This window comes from Cnephaeus nilssonii, assembly GCF_951640355.1.
Source record: "Cnephaeus nilssonii genome assembly, chromosome: 5".
NCBI classification, from domain to species: Eukaryota; Metazoa; Chordata; class Mammalia; order Chiroptera; family Vespertilionidae; genus Cnephaeus; species Cnephaeus nilssonii.
The window spans coordinates 29,777,152-29,790,972 of record NC_137076.1 but is presented as its reverse complement, the minus strand read 5'-3'; the positions used below and the strand labels follow the sequence as shown (position 1 = coordinate 29,790,972).

The window sequence follows — 13,821 nt, the reverse complement described above, 5'->3', positions numbered from 1 at the left end:
TGTGAACGTTTGGAGGAAGAGCATTCCTGGCAGAGGGAACAGCATGTGCAAGGGCCCTGTGGTGGGAATAAACTTGATGTGTTCACAAAACAGGCAAATACCACTGTGGTGATTAAGGGGCTGGAGAGAAGAATAAGGATAAGTTCCTACCAGGTCCTACTTGGCGTCTTATATTAGCTGCCATAACAAAGTACTACAAACTAGATGGCTCAAAGCTATAGACATTTCTTTTCTCACGGTTTTGGAGAACAGAAGTCCAAAGTCCAGGTGTGGCAGGGCTGGCTCCTTCTGGAGGCTGTGAGGGAGAATCTATCCCAGGCCTCTCGCCCAGCCTCTGGCAATTGTTGGTGTTCCTTGGCTTACAGATGCATCACCCTGACCTCTGCCTCCATTGTCACATGGTGTTCCCCTCTCACACGTCCCCTTCCCTTCTCCTCTCTCACAGACACTTGTCATCGGATTCAAGGCTCATCCTAAATCCAGGATGATCCTTAACTAAATTCCAGCTGCAAAGACTATTTTTTCAAATAAGGTCACATTCAGGGGTTAGGGCATGGCCATATCTTTTTTGGGGGGGAAAGAGGCTCTATTCAACTTGCTACAGGTCTAAAAATAAACAGTAAGCAAGAGCCTGGCCTGTGTGGCCCAATTGGTTGAGCATAGTCCTGTGCACCAAAACGTCACCGGTTGGATTCCCAGTCAGGGCATATGCCCAGGTTTCAGCTTCCATCCCCAGTCAGGGTACGTGCAGGAGGCAGCGGATCGATGTTTCTCTCTCACATCGATGTTTCTCTCTCTCTCTCTCTCTCTCTCTCTCTCTCTCTCTCTCTCTCTCTCTCCTCGTTCCCCTTCTCCTCCTCCCTCTCTAAAATCAATTTTTTAAAATTACTTTAAAAAGACAGTAAGCAAGAAATATGTATACAGCCTTTCTCACGCTCCTGCACCAAGTTAGCCACTCTCCGTGCACTCTCTCATTACATGCTGAAACGCCAGGGCCATTTTCCATGTCACAGATGAGGAAACTGAAGCGGATCCAGGGCTCAAACCCACATCTGGTCTGATTTCAGAGGATGCCCTGTGAGCCCTACGCCACGGCGCTGCCTCCTGAAGTCCTCCAGGTCAAGGTCACCGCAGTGCACCACTGCGAGGAGCGCCTTTCCTCCCGCGGCCCAGCGAGCGTGCCCGGTGCGGTCTCGGCTCTCCCGCACCTCCCGCCCGGTCCTCGGCTCAATCCATAGGGAGTGGCCGGCCGAGGCGCCGCCAAATGGGTCCTGAGGACATCGTTTCCTCCCCCCTTTCCCCTGGATCGAAGGGATGAGGCCATCGCCGCCATTTGTTTATTTGTGTGTTTGTCCCCTGTTTTGTTTTTAAATCTGTGATGCGCCATCAGGAAAACCATTTCCGCTTCTGCGGCGGGTGAGGCTCTTGGAAAGGTTCCCTCCCAGCCAATGGAGAGCCGCGGATTCCGGCAGGGGGCTGTGCTTTTTGGCCTGCCCTGCCCCCACCGACCCACCCCGCACACAAAAGCAGCGTAATTAACCGTCTCAAGGCAGCCGAGCCTCTGACAGCTGCGAGCTGGAGAGAGAAAATACCTTCGAGTCACAGGCTGCGACGATGACAGCGGACGCAGCTGCCTCCGAGCGAGGGCGAGCCGACAGCTAGCTGCAAACCGCTCGCACCCCTGGACAAAAGCGCCCTCCGCGCCGGCCACGTCGCTCGGGGTGACCTTGCTTGGATGCAGAGTCCGCCCCTGCGCGCATCTTCCTCGGATGCTCTGACAGCCCGGGGACCGGCTGGGAAGACGAGGGATGCCGGGCTGCAGCCGCGCTGGGCTCGCCTTTGTCTGCGCGTAACCGGGAGAGGCCTCGGAGGTAACCAGCACTCACCGCGGAGGTGAGCCCACCTTGCTTTCCCCCCACCCTGCCCGGGAGGGGTGTCCCAGGCAACTGCTGCTGCAACCCCCCGCCCGGCTGATGGGGCTGGTGGGAATGGAGAACCACGGTCCTGGCTCTTTCGGTAGGTGTGAATGCCTACCCATCCATCTCTCCGCCCGCCGGCATTCACACCTACCGTTCCCCTTCCGTGCCTGTCGCTCACCTGGAAGCAGAGACTCGCACAATTTTCAGGACGTGTTTGGAGATTAGGCGGATAAAACCCTCAGCCCCTCTCCCGGACGCTTCCTACCAGACCAAAATGTCCACATCCCACCTCTGTGCCTTTCCTATTTATAACCCTGGGAGCGATCTGGCAAAGGGATTTGAGAGTGTGTACATAAAGGCTTGCCTGTGAGGTGGGAGGAAGGGAGGGGGTTGAAGGCAGATTCCTCCTCTCCCTGAACTTGAATGTGATGTGCTAATCATTCAGCACAACAGCGCAAAGGAACGCTTCCCAGCTCTCCCAGCCTGTGCCTCATTGCCATTCTTAAATGTGAAGTCAGGATGGGAGAGTGGGAGTGGACAGGGCCTCTGGGGGCCTCCCCACACCCACATGTAGAGGATCTTGGGGCAACATGTGTAGCTCCAAGGTCTGGGCTGTAGGTATGTGTGGTGGGGGGGGGTGGGGTTGGGGGATCCTTCCTGGGGGCTGAGGTCACACCCAACTCAGGATAAGGAAAATTGGCGCAAAAAGACCACTCCCTTCCGACAGGAAATGAAGTTCCATTGTGCTGTAGTTCACTTGCAGTAGGGTTCTGGGTGGTCGTGGTTGCCCACACCGTCAGGAAGATTCTTATTTATTTTTTGGCGAACTGCGTCTCACCGTCCCTTGTCCATGAATGAATGACGACATTGAGGACAGTGAAGAGAAGGGAGTGAGAAACTCTCACGGAAGTGGGGAGAGGGTTCGAATTGCAGCCATCCTCTCCCTCCCTGCCTGGCCCTCACCTGTCTCAGGCTCCTTCTGGGTCCTCCCTCTCTGAGCCAAGATCCCAAACGCAGACCCTCACCCTTTCCGGGGACCATGGTCCAGTGCGGGCAGGGCTTTGGATGTCACACCTGAGCTGCTGGCCATGCACCAGGCTACAGAGGGGCGGCTGGGCCACAGGGAAGGTGAGGGGCTGGCTGGAGGTGAGGGACCTTAGACACTCGCAAGTGAGGATAACAACACTGGGGCTGTTTGGAGGATGGGAGAATGGGACGCGAGCACACAGTAGGTCCTCTATAATGACAGCCAAAGTCATGCCTGAAATCCTTTCACAAATCTGCGGATGAAAACAGGGTTTCTCAACCTCAGATCTATAGGCACTGGGAGCCAGATTATAATATCCTGGACACTGTAGGGTGTTGAGAATCATCCCTGGCCTCCACCCTTTCAGTCCCAGGAGCAACCCCCCTCCAGTTGTGACAACCAAAAATGCCTCCAAACATTGCCACGTGTCCCCTGCTGGTGGGGGAGGGGGGAAAGAGGGGAGGTTCAGAATTGCCCCCAGTAGAACCACAGGTTTAAAAGCACAGAACCTGTGGTGTCATTTGAGTCCTACGATCCTGGACTGTTATGCCCAGAAGGTATCATAGAGATTATTTCTAGCACAGCTCTTTCATTTACAAACAGAGAAACTGAAGCCTGGAGAGGTGAATGGCCTGAGAGTCTGCCTTAGCCCAGGTTATACCCAAACTCAATCTCCCTCAGCAGCTGGCTCTGCTCCCAGACAGCCCAGCACTTAAGCCATCATCTAGAGTGCTGTATCCACCCCGCCCCTGCCCTCAGCCAGCTCCTAGAACAAGAAAAACAAAACTGGCATTTTGTGGTTGGTAACAATTAGGATCCTGACTCCCAACCCCAGTCACTTTCCACACTGCCTTTGTTAGCCCTCAGGTCAGCAAGTTGTCAGGATTTTCTTCTTTGAGGGGGGAGATAAAGGGACAGGGTAGGTGGCCTGGAGCAGATAGAGATGGGTTCGGGTTGACCAGGTCCTGTTTGCAAGGAAGCTTAAGTATATCAGTCATCAACACTTTAGTATAAATGAGTTTAATTGCTCTATCGTTTCCCAGTTGAAGACTACGATAATGAAAGGGTGATGAGACCAGGGGAAGGTGGATTTCAGAGCTTTAGACGGAGGGGAGCTTGTAGCTGGAGCCCCAGTCTCTGACCTGGGTTCAAACTCCAGACCCGCATGGGTGTTCTTAGATCTCTATGCTTCTGTTTTATCACCTGTGAAACGGGAAGCCTCATGGGGCTGGGCAATGATTCACTAAAACGATGGGTGCAAGAGCTCTTTGCAGATGGATCTGAAATGCTGAACATGGGTGAGGGGTTGTTATGATGATGATTGTCCAGTAAAACCTCCATCCGTGGCTCTCCTTCAGAATTCATCCCTGCTTCAAGCCACACTTGGTCCCATGGGGACAACAGAAGCCACACTCCGGATGGAAAACGTGGAGGTGAAGGACGAGTGGCAGGATGAAGATCTTCCCAGGTACAGCTCCCAGGTGTCTGTGTCCGCCGTGGAGGCAGTGGGCCCAGCACTTCTCCGCGGTGGGGTGCAGGAGAACGGCCAGTTGACCAGGCCAGGCCCATAATGAATATTTGCTACATTATTTAAGACTGATTCCCACCCCACCCCCTACCCCTGAAAAGCTCCCATTTCCACACTATTTTGAGAATTATAAACATTCTTGCAAACCCATTTCATGGACTATTCTAATAGTCTTACCTGGGTTCCCATGAATCGGGTGATAGTGTATTTTTACCTGCAGCTGTCAGAGGGAGTGTGTCATACCCCTGCTTAAACCCCTGGGGCAAATGCCCATCCCACAGAGAATCCGGGGTTCAGCTTCCGCCTGCTTCTTTGAGCTTACTCCCATCGCTATCTGTCCCCTTCATGCCCCTCCAGCCCCAGTAGCTTCCTTCTAGTTCCTTACCCGTATCTGGATGCCTCTGACTTTCAGACTTTGCCCTGGCTGTTCCCTCTGCCTGGAACACTCTTCCCCAAACACCCATGCCTCCCTCATCTCCTTCAGGTCTCTGCCCACAGGCCACCTGCTCAGAGAGGACCTCCTGGCCCCTTTATCAACCTCTCCCAAGTTTCTGAAGAAGGGCACCCACATCCTTATCACTGAAACCTGAGAATGTTCCGTTAATGGCAAAAGGCACTTTGCAAGTGTGATTAAGTTAAGGATCTTAAAATGAGGAGATGAGCCTGGGTTGTCCAGGTGGTCCTTATAAGAAGGAGGCAGAAGGAGACTTGACTACAGAAGTAGGAGCTATGATGATGGAAGTAACAGATGGGAGAAAGGGGCCATGAACCAATGGATGCGAGCACCTCTGGAAACTGGAAAAAGCAGGAAATAGACTCTCTTCTGGCCTCTAGAATCATACGAGAATAGATGTGTGTTGGGGTAAGCCACTAGGTTTGTGGAAATTTGTTATAGCAGCTGTAGGAGACCCATACTATCTACTACACTAGACATTTTATATATTTCTCTTTTTTAAAGTCCATTTCCCCCCAAAGGGAACTCCACGAGAGCAAGGGCCTTTGGTTTGACCACTGCTGTATGCCAGCATGAGAACAGAGCCTGGCATACAGTTGGTGCTCAATAGATAGGATGAATGAATGACAGTCACCGGAAGGAATAAAAACAAGTAGGAAGAAAGCCCTGAGCAGCATCCACTGCTGACATGCAAGAACCACCAGGCCCCTCCTCTCTTCTCTCTCTCTCTCTCTCTCTCTCTTCTCCCACTTTCTCTCTCTCTCTCTCTCTCTCTCTCTCTCTCTCTCTCTCTCTCTGTTTTTTCCTCCAGCGAGGCGTTGCTTGTATAACACAAACCATCTTCAGCACAGGCTCCCTATTTCATTGGTTGGATACAACCACTCATCTCCCTCCCCCTTTAATGCAAGGACTTTACCCCCAGGAGATGATGACCAAGAGTTAGTTACATAACCATCTGGGAAGGAATAGTCAAAGAGACTGAACATGTTCACCCTGGAAAAGAGACTTTAAAGAGGTTCTCCGGCTCCAGAAATCTGTTGGCAAGGGCACTGAGAGCAGAAACTAGGCAGATGAACAACAGGCATGAAAGGGACGCAGGTTTGTCACCCTCGGTATTGGTCCGAGATACACTTTGTACAACTGGTCCCGTTCAAAAGCTCAACGGGCTTGTGGGAGGTCCTGGACTCCCTATCGACTGTATCCGAGTGGGAGCTGCGACGTGGAGGGCCTGAGCCCCAGGTGAATTCGAATTTAGGCCTCTCCTGAAGCTAGTCATTTTCAGTCTATATTTTGCACAGGTGTGTGTGGTTCTTTATAGCGAGAGGTGCCAGTTCTCAGAAGAGCTGAGCATCTCTTGTCTGCTCAGTACCATTGTCTGTAGCAGTTTGTCTCTGGGAAGAGAAGCATTTTGGGTAAGAGATGCCCACTGCATTAGGGCCAACCTCCTGCCCTTTCACCTTTAGGACGTCCTTTCCTGTCCACATCCCCTCCCAGAAGTCTTCCTCTTCCGCTCTGTACCACAGGGAGTGCTACTGCCTGGGGAAGGGGTCTCCTTCACCCAGACTTAGCAGTTTGGGCAAATTAAGGATCGTTTTCTAGCAAGGAAGTCCTGTTGTAGTTAGGAAGATGCTAGCCAGGCCAGTGTTGCTCAGTGGTTGAGCGTCGAACTATGAACCACGAGGTCACGGGTTTGTATTCCCGGTCAGGCCACATGCCTGGGTTGCAGGCTCGATTCCCCAGTAGGGGGCGTGCAGGAGGCAGCCGATCAATGATGCTCTCTCATCCCTGATGTTTCCATCTCTGTCTCCCTCTCCCTTCCTCTCTGAAATCAATAAAAATATATTTTTAAAAAAATAAAATAAAAAGGTTCCCAAATGGGCAATAAGTGGCTTTGAGAGCAGTCACCTGCTCCTGTTGCGGGGGAGGGGTCTGTTTCCCATAAAAAGTGGAATCAGATGGGGTGATTGCAGTGGGTTCCTTCCAGCACCAAATGTCCGGGTTCCGATGGGTCTTTGATCAGTCTTAGCATCTCTGGCCTCTGCTGAGACCAGAGCACTCCTGGGTCTGGACTTCGAGAACCTTCTGATTCAAACCCCAACAGGCTTGCTCGGCCACCGTGGGCAACTCTTCAAGCACCTGTGGGCCTCAGTTTTCCTATCTGTAAAATAGGGGCAATCATCCCTGGCTCAGGAAGTTGTGAGAACTCAATGAGGTGTGTGGGGCTGGATGGTTAAGATGGGCTGTCTAAATGATGAAGGCTGCCCAGAGTCATTGTCACCCTCAGTATTGTTCCTATTAGGTTTTTAAAATATATATATTTGATTGATTTCAGAGAGGAAGGGAGAGGGAGATAGAAACATCAATGATGAGAGAGAATCAACGATTGGCTGCCTCCTGCACACCTCCACTGGGGATCAAGCCTGAAACCTGGGCGTGTGCCCTGACCAGAAATCGAACCATGACCTCCTTGTTCATGGGTCAATGCTCAACCCCTGAGCCATGCCAGTCGGACTTTTCCTATTTGTTTGTATCTTGTTCACTCTAGTACCTTTTCCGGCCCCTCTCCCAATATTTTAAAAGATAGCCCCTCTCCAAAGTGTTGTGGAGACAAAAATGGGGCTGATTGCAGTTGCAAATGTGAGTTTCGAGTAAGTTTCCCCAGCTGCAGAGGGTCCCTCTCTCTCCTCAGCAGTTCAGTGTTTGCAAGAGAGTGGCCTCGCTGTGCAGCCCTGGGTGGAGAGTGTGCCTTGGCCACGGCTTCTGTCTTCCTCATTCTGGAAGAAATGAGTGCAGCTCCTTGATGCTGCGTCCAGCTGCATTTCAACATAAGCACCTCTGTCTGAGGCCAGACAACCCACAATTCTACTCCTTCCAGCTCAGTGAGCCCTTCCCCGGGGCGTCTCCACGCTTCTGGTGGCTGTTGGAGCGCTTGCCCTGTGCCCACAGCCCCCTCCTGCTGCCATTATCTTGCAGTCTCTTCCTTCACTCCCTGCCCTCCTGCAGATCCTTATGGAGTCTGAGGTGAGGGCAGCCTGGGGATTATCTCTCTCACTGCCTAGTTTTCTCCTTTAATTCAGTCTAATGATCTGCACCGACTGTACGCCCGGCCCTGGGTGAAACGCTGGGGACACGTGGAGAACAAGACAGCCCCCCTCAGCCCGGCCGGCGAGGCTCAGTGGTTGAGCGTCGGACCAGGAGGTCACAGTTTGATTCCCCATCAGGGCACAAGCCCGGGTTGCAGGCTCAATCCCCAGTAGGGGGCATGCAGAAGGCAGCCGATCAATGATTCCCTCTCATCATTGATGTCGCTCTCTCTCTCTCCCTCTCCCTTCCTCTCTGAAATCAATAAAATATATATATATTTTTTTTTTAAAAAGACAGCCACCCTCATGGGTGCTCACAAGTTTGGGGCAGAGACAGGCTGTCCCCTTTAACTTCACAACCCACTGAGAAATTGCAGGTGGGTTCTTGGCCCTTGGAGAGTTCTGGGTGGGGTCTGAGCAGGTAGAGGCTGAGCATTCCCAGCAGAGAGAGCAACACACGTAAAGGCCTTGAGGCGGCAGGAGCAGGATGCGGACCGAAGGAAGGCTGAGTGGAGAAACTGGGAGCCAGGGTAGAGAAGGGCTTGACCAGGGTCTCCTAGCTCAGGAGAGGCAGGTGCAGGTGCAGATGTCTGACTGGTGCATCAGCCAAGCGGCCGTGGGTTCTGCTTGTTTATAAATTTTTATTCTGCTGTAGCCCTGATCTTAACAGAATAGCTACAAGCAGGAAGCAGCACTGGAGGCAGAGGGAACAGGATGTGCCATGGCACTGGGGCAAGGAAGACCTCAGCCTGGTAAGGAATGCAGTATGAGAGCCCAATGGGATGAGGTGGGAGGATTCACAGACGCCACCTCCTGAGGGATGCCCAGGTGAGGGATTTTCTAAAAAAATATTTTTATTTATTTCAGAGGGGAAGGAGATGGGAGAGAGATAGAAACATCAATGATGAGAGAGAATCACTGATCGGCTGCCTCCAGCCTCCACACTGGGGATCAATCCTGCAACCCGGGCATGTGCCCGACCGGGAATCAAACCGTGACCTCCAGGTGAGGGTTTTATTTCTTTTTTTAAAAAATATATATTTTCATTGATTTTAGAGAGAGGAAGGGAGAGAGAGATAGAAACATCAATGATGAGAGAGAATCATTGGTCAGCTGCCTCCTGCATGCCCCACACTGAGGATCAAGCCTGCAACCCAGGCATATGCCCTGACTGGGAATCGAACTGTGACCTGGTTCATAGGTTGACGCTCAACCACTGAGCCACACTGGCCGGGCGAGGGATTTTATTTCACCCTGAGAGGGTGCGTGAGTTTCCTGGAGCTGCCATAGCAAAGTACCGCCAACTGGATGGCTGAAGACACAGAAATGGATTCTTTCCCAGGCTGGAGGCTAGACATCCAAAATCAAGGTGCCGGCAGGACCATGCTCCCTCTGAGGCCCTCAGGCTCTAAGGGGGGATCCTTCGTGCCTCTTTCAGCTTCTGGTGCCTGCTGGCAGTCCTTGGCATTCCTCGGCTTGTGGACACGTCACTTTAACCTCTGCCTCCATCTCCACATGGCCTTCTCCTCTGAGTGCCTGTATCCACGTTTTCTTCTCCTTATAAGTACACCACTCATTGGATTCAGGGCCCCCATCATCCAGTATGACCTCAACTTAATTCCATCTGCAAAGACCCTATTTCCAAACAGGTCACATTCCCAGGCACTGGGGGTTAGTAACTGAGTTACCTTCCTGGGAGGACACCATTAGCCCCCTACAGAAGGATGAAGCCACACCGTGTGCCTTGCATATGCAGGGGCGCCCAACTTTTTCCATGGGCCGCCCATCGCTGAGAGCAAGCTCTACCGAGAGCCACCTGCATCCATCTCGGGTTCGTGGCAAGGCTTTAGCTCTGCGTAATTCGAGGATTTCCTGGGACTTGGGGAAATAACAAGGTCTCACCTGCCCGGAAAGCCACAGCCCCGTGACCCGGCAGGGTGGGTATTTGCTCTGCCTTTGTCAGAAGCCGTGGCCTTTCCTCCAAGGAGTCCAGAGTCCTGCTGAGTCGGCTTCTCCAGCTCTCCAGCGTAAGCTGGAACATTTATTGAATATCCATTGCATTCTATGGGCTGTGCCAGGCGCCTCAGCCTCATGACCTCCTTCCACTCCCAGGATAGCACCTCCCCTGGGGCCTGCCTTTCTCCCCACCCACATCCTCCATCCACTCTCCCTTCCCCGCTGCTCTCTCTGCTCCGGACACCCTGGTCCGCTTTCTGATCTGTTCCTACAACTCACCAAGTTTATTCGGCCTCAGAGTACTCGCACCTGCTGTGCCTTCCATCAGAATGTCCTTTCCTCAGTCTTCCCATGATGCCAGCCTCTCGCCTTAGTCTCCACTCAAAAGTCACCTGCTCGCTCTACCCGGTTTGGCTCAGTGGACAGAGCGCCAGCCTGTGGACTGAAGGGTCCCGGGTTCGATTCTGGTCAAGGGTACATACCTCGGTTGCAGGCTCCTCCCCTGTCAGTCCCTAATGGGGGCTTGTGCAGGAGGCAACCCATTGATATGTTTCTGTCACATCGATGTTTCTCTCTGTCTTTCCCCCTCTCTTCCACTCTCCCTAAAAATCAATAGAAAGATATCCTCGGGTGAGGATTAGCAACAACAACAAAAAGTCACCTGGGCAAAGAAGCCTTCCCTGGCCACCCCTGATTGCACCCTGCCCCCTCCTCCTTCATCTTGCTTATTTCCCTTGTTGGAACTATCTGCTTTATTCATCTGTTTATTTACTTGATTATCATCTTCCTTCCCTTTTGTATCAATCAGGGTTCTTAAGAAAAAAACACAGAACCAGTTGACTTTCATTACCTATATAATACATATTTGTATGGTTGTATTTATTGTTGTATATATTATTAATTAATATATACTATTATTGTGTTTATTTATATTATGTATGTACAATTATACATATAAGTATGTATATTTTATTCATAATATAGATATGTTTCAACATATTCTTTTGTATATATGATTGTGGATATTATATATATGATTTATTCCAAGGAATTGTCTTGCTCAATTGTAGGGCTGTCAAGTCTAAAATCCATAGGGCAGGCTGGAAACTCAGGCTGGATTCAATGCTGCAGTTTTTTGTGTTTTTTTAAACATATTTTTTAATTGATTTCAGAGAGGAAGGGAGAGGGAGAGAGAGCTAGAAAATCAATGATGAGAGAGAATCATTGATTGGCTGCCTCCTGCATGCCCCCTACGGGGAATCGAGCCCGCAACCTGGGCATGTGCCCTGACCGGGAATGGAACTATGACCTCCTGGGTTTATTTATAGGTTGATGCTCAACCACTGAGCCATGCAAGAATTCCTTCTTCCTCAGGAAAACCTCAGGCTTTTCAGTTGCATGAGGCCCACCACATTGTTGAGGATAGTCTCTTACTTAATGTCCACGGATTATAGATTTGAACTACATCTGCCTCATTCCTTCCCAGCAACACCTAGACTAGCATTTGATCAGATAACTGGGTACTAGAGCTTGGCCACGTTGGCAGAAAGCTCCTCACAACCCCCCCTCCCCCAAACTGTGTGTTACCATCTGAGCCCTGTACATTTCCCAGAGCCCAGGCACCTAGGAGATTTGTGAAATTAGTGAGAAGTGGTACTTGCCTTATTCTCATTTTACGGACAAGGAAAACCGAGGCTCAGAGAGGGAAGGGAACCACCGAGCCGCAGAGCGCTGGAGAGCTGCAGAGCGGCGTCTGCTTCCAGCGCTCTCAGACATGCCCACCGGTTTACTCAGTTCCTTGGTTTCCTAGTCCCCGTCGCTGAGCAGTTGGATGCTTTCCTCACCTTGACATTTGGGCTAGATCGGTGGCCAAGTAGGATGGATGTTCATGCACCGTCCAGGGTTGGGAGGCTGAATCACATCCTGATGAGAACTGAAGACCGTGCTGGCTGCACAACAGTGCAGTTTTCTGTCAGGAGGAGTTGGTGGCCAAACCTGGCTCCCTGCTCCCCAGGCCAGAGGGCTGCTTCCCTATTGTCCTCCCTCGGGTTGATGCGCATGTGCTGACTGGGCACAAGGGGGCAGTAAAGGGCAACGACTGGAATGAGCTCTGCCAACTTCAAACCCGGAGGGGGTCCTCTAGCCCAGCCTCAGTTTCCTCTTCTGTGAAATTGGCTTCTGCCAGCCTCATATGGCTGCTGTGAGGAGCAAAGGAGATCATGCCCTGGACATTCCAACCTGGCACACAGCGAATGCTCTGCCCGTGGGGTAAGTTATGATTCTAGCTGATTCCAGAACAGGAATTGCGGCCTCCGACGTTGCAGGGTGCCGGGCAGGCAGCGTAAATGAGAGAAGGAGCTGGAAGAAAATTCCAACACCCAGCTGAACAGGAGAGGCGGACCGCCGGCTCCTGGTGGTGCTTGCCACATGTAAGGGCAGATCTGATTCAAGAAAAGACAGAAAGCTAGAATTTTTGTGTCAGATCTCTGATATAACAGCCAATTTAAAGTTTTTAAGTGCTGTGTGGGCGGGGTGGAACTAGGGCTGGTGCATCTGCCATCAGTCTGCAATGTGGGGCCACCTTGCACATGGGCAGTGTGCCTCCTGTACTCCGGGACCCTGGACCTAGTCATGAGTCCGCAGCCCCGCCCCTCCCCCATGTTGAGAGCAAGGGTGGCAGCTACAGAGAAGAGGAACAGTGCAGAGCGTACATGAAATGCCTCTTTAAAACCTTCTTCTGACTTTATTAGAAGCTTGCCTTTATTAAAACAAACAACAAAAAAAACAACAACACACAGTTGAGCCCGGCCGGCAGGGCTCGGCGGTTGAGCATCAACCTATGAACCAGAAGGTTATGGTTCGATTCCCGGTCAGGGCACATGCCCAGTGTGGGGCGTGCAGGAGGCAGCTGATCAATGATTCTCTCTCATCATTGATGTTTCTATCTCTCCCTTCCTCTCTGAAATCAATTAAAAATATTTTTAAAAAAACAACACACAGTTGAGGTGAAATTCACATAACATAAAATTAACCCTTTTAAATGCACGAATTAGTGGCATTTGGTGCACTCACATGTTGCGCAATCATCACTTCTGTCTAGTTCCAAAACATTTCTATCACCCCAAGAAGGAGCCCTGTCCCCCTTAGCAGTCACCTCACACACACACCTTCCCCCAGCCCCTGGCAACCACTAACCCACTTTCTGTCTCTAGGTGTGCCTGTTCTGGACATTTCACATAAACGAATCACATACTAGGTGGCCTTTTGTGTCTCTCGTTTCTAACTTAGCATAAAGTTTTCGAGGTTCATCCATGTTATAGCATGAGTCCGTGCTTCCTTCCTTTTCATGGCTGCATAATATTCCATTGTATGGCCATTGTTTATTCATTTATCGATTGATAGCTATCTGGGTTGTTCCCACTTTTTGGCTATTGTGAATCATGTTACTGAGAACATTCGAGTGTGGGTTTTGTGTGGATGGCTGTCTTCGTTTTCTTAGGGCCTCTGCTCTATTTTTGACCTCCAGGAGAGCAGGGCAACATCTGATTCATCCTTTACCTCCAAAACCCATCAAAGCACCTGGAAGGGAGTGGTTACTCAAAGAACATCCAATATGTGGTGAATGTGGAAAAGTGGGAGGGAGGAAAAGGAAGACGCGTGGGTAGGTCCCACCCTGCAAAGGGTACCAGATCCTCCCCTACAAGGAACAGAGGCGAAGGATAAAGAGTTTTTGAAAAGGAAAGGAAAGAGCATTCTATCGTCCTTCCCAGTCTAAACAGCCCCCCTTTCAGTTGAAGTGGCAGAAATTAATGAAGGCTGTAGTGCTTCCCAGAGTCCGCACGCCCCACAGCTGG

At 51.2% G+C, this 13,821-nt stretch overlaps 1 protein-coding gene across 1 annotated transcript in view; it reads left to right on the top strand.

The window, feature by feature from the left end:
• Nucleotides 1–4,337: 4,337 nt before the first annotated feature.
• Nucleotides 4,338–13,821, top strand: part of ATCAY (ATCAY kinesin light chain interacting caytaxin) — a gene marked incomplete at both ends in the record, with an annotated part of 27,208 nt that continues 17,724 nt past the window's right edge. Inside the window, one exon of the mRNA XM_079773077.1 lies at nucleotides 4,338–4,414. Coding sequence (XP_079629203.1) covers nucleotides 4,338–4,414 — 77 coding nt within the window. The remainder of the gene's footprint in view (nucleotides 4,415–13,821) is intronic.